The sequence below is a fragment of the Musa acuminata genome, chromosome BXJ3-3 (assembly GCF_036884655.1).
Source record: "Musa acuminata AAA Group cultivar baxijiao chromosome BXJ3-3, Cavendish_Baxijiao_AAA, whole genome shotgun sequence".
In the NCBI taxonomy this organism is placed as follows: Eukaryota; Viridiplantae; Streptophyta; class Magnoliopsida; order Zingiberales; family Musaceae; genus Musa; species Musa acuminata.
The window spans coordinates 7,533,130-7,541,942 of record NC_088351.1 but is presented as its reverse complement, the minus strand read 5'-3'; the positions used below and the strand labels follow the sequence as shown (position 1 = coordinate 7,541,942).

The 8,813-nt window shown below is 35.6% G+C and overlaps 1 protein-coding gene across 1 annotated transcript; it reads right to left on the bottom strand.

The window, feature by feature from the left end:
* Positions 1 to 330: 330 nt before the first annotated feature.
* Positions 331 to 6,820, bottom strand: LOC103977820 (probable nucleoredoxin 1). Its single transcript, XM_009393450.3, has 4 exons — positions 6,581 to 6,820; positions 3,593 to 4,075; positions 3,030 to 3,509; positions 331 to 1,272 (listed from the first exon to the last, which is right to left on the bottom strand). Exons 1-4 carry the CDS (start codon positions 6,701 to 6,703, stop codon positions 583 to 585), a joined length of 1,776 nt encoding a protein of 591 aa, XP_009391725.2. The 5' UTR covers positions 6,704 to 6,820; the 3' UTR covers positions 331 to 582.
* Between the last annotated feature and the right edge of the window lie 1,993 nt (positions 6,821 to 8,813).

Genomic DNA, 8,813 nt, shown 5'->3' with positions numbered 1-8,813 from the left:
TCCGTGTTGGATGCAGAACAAATGCCTACATCAAACTTGTGCTGAGAAGTAGAAGAGCATGTTCATATGGATGTGGAGTTCAGACACGGAAATTATGTCAGTGATCAGAGAAAGCCAGTAGATAAACCCTAACCATGCTGCTCTCAAGAACAAAACAGCCACCTTTAACCATTCCTGTTCTCCAAGAACAATAGAAAGATCAGGGAGAGAGGCTCTGACCACCAGCATGGAAACACCAGATAAGTTTGAGCAACCAAAGAATCAAAGCCACACACAATATATCTAGGCTGCATTCTGAAATTTCCATCATGTTCCATTGACAAATGCAACTACCAACGATTTCGATGTATTCTCCATCCAAATCTTCTTTAATAGACACAGTTGCATTTCACAGAGAAGGCAGTGATAATTATACATCAACAATACAAATCCAGTACACAAAATGATCCATTTTATTTGTGGCATACATTGCTAGTCAACCATTTGGGAGTTCCGATACCTTGAAGGAAGACAAAGATGTCAAAGCACACAGAACAATAGATTAACTTAAGCAGCTTCAATAACCATCGAGAATGGACACTCTCAAGCTTTATAGCAGACTTCGCCATCACAGATGTATCCTTCCTTGCCATTCTCCCTTTGTTCTTCTCCAGGGTCATCACTGTGTGAATCACCAACTCCATTAGCCACTTCGTCATCATTGAATGCACACTTGGGATGCAGATCAAAGTCACAATCATCACAGTAGAAGGACCACCCACTTCCTTCCTCGTTGCATGCATCACATATGTAGCTCCTGCGGTGGGACTTCACAAGCTCATGCTGCTCATGTAGCTTATGCTTAAGCTTTTCAGGCCAACCCTTTGCCATCTCCTCAATCTCAGCCTCGATTTCTTGTATTCGTTCCTTGGTGAACGGATAGGCAGCAGCACCATGGGTCATTACCAGCTCTCTTGCTTCCGTGGTGACAGTTTTTCCTGTTGGACCAATGGCCACAAGCGATGGAATACCATAGATCTTAAAGGTGCGAGCCAAAAACTTTTTCCTCTCATCTCCAAAAGGGAGTGCCAGCCATGGCATTTCCGAAAAGAAGTCATGAAAAGAGCTCTCATCATGATCACTCGACACAAAAATGATTTCAAAGGCATCATCCTTCTCCTTGATCTTGTGGTATGCCTCGATTAACTTGGGTAGAAACATGCGACAAGGAGGACACCAATGTGCTGAGAAGTAAAGAAGTATGTTCTTCCCGACGAGTTCAGACACTGGAACCTAATCCATAAGAGCAATTAAATAAGTTAGAAGATTGCAATATCATACAGCTTATCAAGAAAAACACCTTTCATACCTCACCTTTCCTATTATCTTGAGAAGAATGAAAAGGAGACAGAGAGATTCACCACTGACATTAAGTAGTACATGATAATTTAAATTACCAATAAAGCAAGTAGCATAAGAAACCCAAACCCACCTATTGATGCCTCTAATAATTAAACAAGAAAAGCCTTTGTCTTGGCCTGATATTTTCTAGACAGTAGTCCAGGTTATTCAATTCAATGTGCATTTGATATGTACAAGGATCTACCGCCATAAAAAGGCAATTTTTAAGGGCAAACTCCATTCTGACTAACCTACTTTAATCATATGAAATTGGCATGTGCCTTCTTGTTGGTCAGTACAAGGATGGCAGTTTCGCTGACACGCCTAGCCAGATGAAACTACATCCCAATACAACCATTTCACAGTAAATTCTAAAACTGGCAAAATCATTTTTCTCTGGTTTATTCAGCAGCAGTGCAACTGAAACAAAACTTACAAATAAACTAGCATTCATAAGGTTAAGAAACATGAAGGACATTGAGCACATAAGCTCCCACACTTTTCTGCTTCCTCCTTTTTCTTTCTCTTTTGGCAGCTGCCGGCATGCTGGCCTGGCACGAAACCATGCTGATGGCACATACCAAGCCAGATGGTGATGGGCATTGCTGCAGTAAGGCATTTCTCAATATAGGGGAATCTCCAACTCATTTAATCATCAAGTAGAAACCATCATTTATGAAGCATCTTTCCTTTCTTACAAGTAGGAAGAGGATGGAGCAAGTGGATGACATATGACTTGCAACCAAAAACTTGTGATCTAATCGATGTGTTTCAACTGATTCAAACATATACACGTAGTCAGAAGTGTGTCACAATAAGATCACTTAAAACTTAAAAGTACATAATCAGCAGTGATTCATGATTGCATATACAAGTAGGAAAAAAAAATCATAAGGCATCAAATTTAGTCACATCAAACACAAACACTTCAAAACATAGTTTGATGTTTTGGGTTGGTATGTCTCGCCATACCAACACATGATATGCCAGCACGTACTGTAAAACCTTTTTTAAGACTTAAGCATACATGGTGTTGGGAGACACGTGCCACAGATCAATATGGTAAATGCCAGTGCCCACTGGTTACTTTGCAGATACCTATTAGATACAGTACATATAATTATAAAAGACTGGACATTTAATAATACTTCAGATGTACTTTGTAGATATCTCATGTAATATGATGGACACCTTAAAAATATGGCTTGAATATTTGTTGTCATTTGTATTCAGAAATAAACTTATGGATAAGAAACTATAATCATAATTTCATTGACCCTCATTGTAAGTTCTCATTAGTTTACCTTTTGTCCATTTTGTAGCATAAGGTTATAAGAAACAATTTCTTCCTTGATGAATTGGTAAATGTATTCTTTAATTGTTATTTACTACTCATTAATGTTGGCATCAATTAACCGTCTACATAAGTAAAGAACTTCTTTATACATAATACAGTTCATTCAAATTATTATTTACCAACACAATCATACTGTATAGTATGCTATTCTTTTAAATATTTGATATTTCAGTGTATCCATATTGTGTCATACCAAGAACTTATTTTCTTATCTGTGCTTCGTAATAGATATTTTTCCATAGATCAAATGTAAATAAGAGCAAAGTGCAAACACATTATATAGGATTTTTACCCTAATGCCGTCCTTTCCAATGACAAAATCCTGCTCTCCAGAAGCAAGAAGTGATTCTAGAGTTTGAACTTCTATCCTTGCCTTCTCTTTTTCTGCAATCTCTTCTAACTTCTCAGGAGAGAATGGATATGCTTCAATCCCATGTTCTTCAATGAGCTCAGCAACATTGGAGTTTAGAGTCTTTCCATCGGAGCCAATTATAACCAGTGTAGGAATGGAATCAAGCTCAAAGTAGCGAACTAGTTTATCACAGATTTTGTCCTTGAAGGGAATTGCAAGCCATGGCATGTCCGCAAAGCCTTGCTCATAAGATGACTCCTCATCATCCAAGGAGACTAGTACGACCTCAAAGTTCTCACCATTTTCTTTCAGTTTTAGATACATCTCTTTAAGTGATTTTGCAAATTCACTGCATGAATTGAATGAGCTAATTGAGAAGAATATACCGACAATCTTTCCTTGAAGCTCAGACACAGGAACCTGACATATATGCTAAAGGTCATATCGATGAAGTTAAGATATTATATATAAAGAAAACTCCAATATCAATGAGAAGTAATCACCTTATTTCCATCTTTTGAGATCACAAAATCACGAGAGGAGGACACAAGCAAGCTTCGAAGAGTTTGATTCTGTTTTGCAGCCTCTTCTTCCTCTTTCAGCTTTTGAATCCTTTCATCTGTGAATGGATAAGCATTGGATCCATAATCCCTCACCACTTGAACACCCACACTAGTAAGAACTTTCCCATTGACATCAAATATCACTAGGTAAGGTATCCCACCCACATCAAACAAATCATTGAGTCTATCACGGATATCGGAGTCTGAAAAAGGAATTGCAAACCATGGCATCTTAGAGAAGTAATCAGTAAATGACTTTTCATCCTCATCAGCCGAGACAAAAACAATCTCAAAGTTGCCATTTTCAGAGGATAGCTCATTGTAAGTCTCAACCAGTTTTGGGGTAAATCTTTTGCAGGGTCCGCACCAAGAAGCTGAGAAGTAAAGACCAACAATTTTACCATCTAAATTGCTGATCTTCACCTGAAGAATTTTAAATAGAAGCACGATGTCAGAATACAATACAATTTATCTGCAAAGCTTAAACACGTATTGGAGTGAGAATAATATATGAAACTAATATCTGGGAAAGTGAAACTATAAGATGCCCTAGGCAGGATAAATTTTGCTACGCGCACAAAACTGATTTCTTGTAGTTACCAAGCTCACTAAAGGATTTTAGAAAGGATACATTCAATTGAAGGCCAAAGAGAAAACCAAGCTCAGTTCAAGTACAGCATGTGTTATGCAATGCTTTGCTCCATATGATTAATGAAATGGTTCCTTCCCTTAGCATTAATAAAATATGACGGCCATCAAAAGCAAAAATGACATGGATAGTAAATCCTCAATCAGATGCAAAATCAAGTGGTCACCATCAAGTACCACAAACACAGGTCTCCACTCTTATCTTCAAAATATACTAATTAATACCCTCAAAGTTGAGAAGTCATCATTCTGAAAATCAGCATAAAAAGCACAACTAAAAATCTCCAATTACCTACCAATGCCTATTCAAACTATATTCATTTGAAGGAATCACCCAAAACTCCACCAATTTCGTAACACTGGCCAAACACACAAGAAGAAAGCATCCATTTTATTCATTTTACTAGTTCATCTATTTGTCTACAGAGTCAAGAATAAGCCCATACTGAATTTCCAAGACCATCTAAAAGGAAGATTTAAGGTACACTATAGTATAGAATATTAGCTATTAGCTAATATAAACCAGAAAATATATCAGCCATAATAGACACTCCAATGTGCCACCGTATATGACATTGAGAAAATAATCTTGATAGGAAACTGCTGATAGGTCAATTTGTTCCTTACATGTTCTGTGGAAGAATGTGCCAAAAATCTGTCAGCATCATCATATACAACTACGCATACATATAGATCCAGATCAATAAAGGAATACAGAATCCAAATCCGATAAAACCTTAAATCCAAATTTAAGTATTTATCATTTATCAAAATCTAAAGTTGATGTTTGACTTATCACCTAGCATGTTAGTTGTTTCTATTATAGAAAAAAAATTATATGTATTATATAAAGTCACCATTGACAATGATCTTATTATAGTTGATTTTAACTATCATTTAAATATGAAATACTTATCTTATGTAATACACAGATAATTTCACAAGTATATTGTATAAAAGCATGAATTAAACTATAACAATTAATTGGATCTATTATCAAATCTAGGATAAGTATCTAGCAATATTTGAACACAAATCTGCTAAGCTTTTGATAAGCCATTAAATAAGCAACCTTTCATAGAAAATGATTAATAAATCATTCTTGATGTATTCTTCATTCTTTACTTATTCTTGTCATGGTCATATGCTTTCATTTCTAATCTAACAAGGCCATAGATCCATATCTAAAAAGTTATTTAATATTGGATTCTAGATCTGATGTTTGGCTTCCACTAAGTATAGAATTGTACATGAGAATTATCTTCTTATAATAGATTAATTTTATCATTTAAATTAAAGTTTAAAATACAGATGTGTATATCATGGTGCATATGTGATATGCAAACATATATACAGGTTTTATATTTTTATAAAAATAAAATACTAAAGTGATATATTTCAAGAAATATAATCAAACTTATGGTGGATGAAAACATAGTATACCCAAATTTAAGATGAGTTACATGCTAAATATATGAAACCATAACAAAGAACCACAAAAAATTTAAAAGAACTTATCAACAATATTATGTAAATTCTAAGACCATTACGTAATGCAACATGAACAAACTTGATATCTATCCAAAAGATCAAGCATTCAAAGAAACAAAGGTAAGATCATAAAAATCCAATCATACTCTGAATATAAAGCTGCAAAAATGATCTGTGGATAGATGCATGTCACTACTGCATATGTCATATTTTGACCATTGTTTGAAGTTGTTGGAAGCATTAATTCAAATTACAGATAACACATCTCACATCATGAATAAAAATCACAAACAAGTGTGATAATAGCATATTTTATGCATAAAAACTACGAGACACGAAATATAAGCTATATTAATTTATTGCGCCTAAAAGAAACTAATGACACTAATGACATCATTAGCTTAACCAACATAGCGCGGATGTTTGACCTGGTGGCTAATTTAATCTAAATTTATAAAATTAAAGTGAAATAAATAACTGAAGATAAGCACGTAATGTTTAAAGTCAACAATTTCAAAGTTGACCGTCAGATTTTTTTTTTGGCCCTGTCTTTTAATCTGGAAAAAGAACGACATAGCGGTCGCTATTAATTTCCAAGAAAGCAAACGGTATTCCCGACCGTCCATGTCAGAACCCGATCATCGGAGAACCTCCGATAACGAGGCCAGTGCGTGGGCAGAAACGATACTGAGAAGAAGCACTACGAGGGCGGCGACGGCGGCCGAGTCGCTAAATTCTCGAGATGGTAAAGCAGGAATCAATAGAAAAGAGAAGGCGACGGAAGGGGACCTGATCGCCGGTGTTGCGGACGAGGAAGTCCCGACCAACGCTGGCAAGCAGCGACTGGAGGTCGTGGGTTGTCTCCTCGTGGCCGTTGAGCTCGCCGTTGGATTCCGCGTCGTGCTCCGCCATAGTCGCCTCCCTCCCTCCACTCCGCCACAGTCTCTCTCACGCTCTCTTTCTCTTCTTACAGAAGGGGGATAGCGTCGCGTACCGGCGAAACGGATCGATGCCTCCCCCAACTATTATTACCCTCCTTTTATAAATATAAATATATATATATATATATATATATATAATTAATTTTATTTTATTTCCTTTGTCATTAAGCAAAGAATAAGCGAAGATTTGACTTCCTATGGACCGAGTCTGGGCTCAGATTTGGAAGTAATCACGACTAAGCCATTGGAGGGGTCTGTTCGTTGACTTGGCACAGTACACTGCGAGTCTTAATTTGTGTATCTTATATTGCTTATAATTAATGTTTCATTGCATATTTTTTATTATTCATTTATCAAAAAAAGTTGTGGTTATCACTATCTCAAAAGGTTTTTCTTTACTTTTTAATGTGAGACTAAATTATTTTCTTAGATTTTTTCTTATTAACTTAATTGGATTATGATTTATTGAGGCAAAAAATATTTTTTGATTAGGATAAATTATGCATCTAATTAGTTAATTTATTAAAATTTAAATATGATAAATTTTATGTCAGATCACATGAACATGGATCTCTTAGTGTAGTTATGATAAAAAAATAATTTTGTTCATTCGAAAAAAAAAAAAAAAAGATTGTTCGGCAAAAGCGAGTTGGACATGGGCAGAAATCATTTCCTCAACACAGAAAAATTGATTTGGCATTGCAAAATTGAGAATATAGAATATTTCTACAAGAAGCAATAGATATTTCCACAAAAATGTCTAAACAATAAAAGAACACAACAATGTCGCATGTGCATTTTTGCCTGTGGAAAGAGACTATATAGATGTTTGCAGACAGCTTTCTTCATGTATCTGTTGAAGCAAATAATTTATGTCATGTCCTCCAATGCTGTTAATTCATTGCATAATTCGGTTAAAGCAAATAAATAAGATACATAGTGTTCTTGATACTTTGCAGACACCTCTTTCTCCAGTTATCATGTAATGCTAACAATTCTGAAATCTGAAGGATCTACTTTTCACTTTCATCATTTGGGAGGCTGTGTTACAGACTTTAATTGACCTTTTCACTGATTGTGGAAGTTGTCTATCTCTTAGTTATTTGATCATTTAGGACGATGAACTATTTATTTCATAATATTTAACAGAAAATTATTAATAAATTACCGGGAAGATGTTGCAATGCCGATCCTTAAACAATGTTACAGGATCTGCAAAGTATTGCTGATTCCTCAGAAAAATACTATGAGCATTTTTGGATAAAGCCAAGCTTTTCTTAAGGCATGCAGGGATGAGGATGCCGGTACTGTCAATGAGTTTGGCCTGAGCAAACCACAAAAGCATCTCAGGGTCAGATCCTGCAGAATTTAAAGCAGTTGAAGGATTAATAATTTCAAATATCAAGCACTAACTATAAGTCATTTTTGGATGAAGCCAAGCTTTTGTACATGAGTTTGGCCTGAGCAATCCATAAAAGCATCTCAGGGTCAGATCCTGCAGAATTTAAAGCAGTTGAAGGATTAATAATTTCAAATATCAAGCACTAACTATAAGTCATTTTTGGATGAAGCCAAGCTTTTGTACATGTGTTTGGCCTGAGCAATCCATAAAAGCATCTCAGGGTCAGATCCTGCAGAATTTAAAGCAGTTGAAGGATTAATAATTTCAAATATCAAGCACTAACTATAAGTCATTTTTGGATGAAGCCAAGCTTTTGTACATGAGTTTGGCCTGAGCAATCCATAAAAGCATCTCAGGGTCAGATCCTGCAGAATTTAAAGCAGTTGAAGGATTAATAATTTCAAATATCAAGCACTAACTATAAGTCATTTTTGGATGAAGCCAAGCTTTTGTACATGTGTTTGGCCTGAGCAATCCATAAAAGCATCTCAGGGTCAGATCCTGCAGAATTTAAAGCAGTTGAAGGATTAATAATTTCAAATATCAAGCACTAACTATAAGTCATTTTTGGATGAAGCCAAGCTTTTGTACATGAGTTTGGCCTGAGCAATCCATAAAAGCATCTCAGGGTCAGATCCTGCAGAATTTAAAGCAGTTGAAGGATTAATAATTTCAAATA

Coding starts and splice junctions, on each gene's coding strand:
- LOC103977820 (XM_009393450.3), bottom strand. CDS start 6,703: ATGGCGGAGCACGACGCGGAATCCAACGGCGAGCTCAACGGCCACGAG. Junction 4,076..6,580: donor TCCGCAACACCGGCGATCAG/GTCCCCTTCCGT, acceptor AAAATTCTTCAG/GTGAAGATCAGCAATTTAGA. Junction 3,510..3,592: donor TCTCAAAAGATGGAAATAAG/GTGATTACTTCT, acceptor CATATATGTCAG/GTTCCTGTGTCTGAGCTTCA.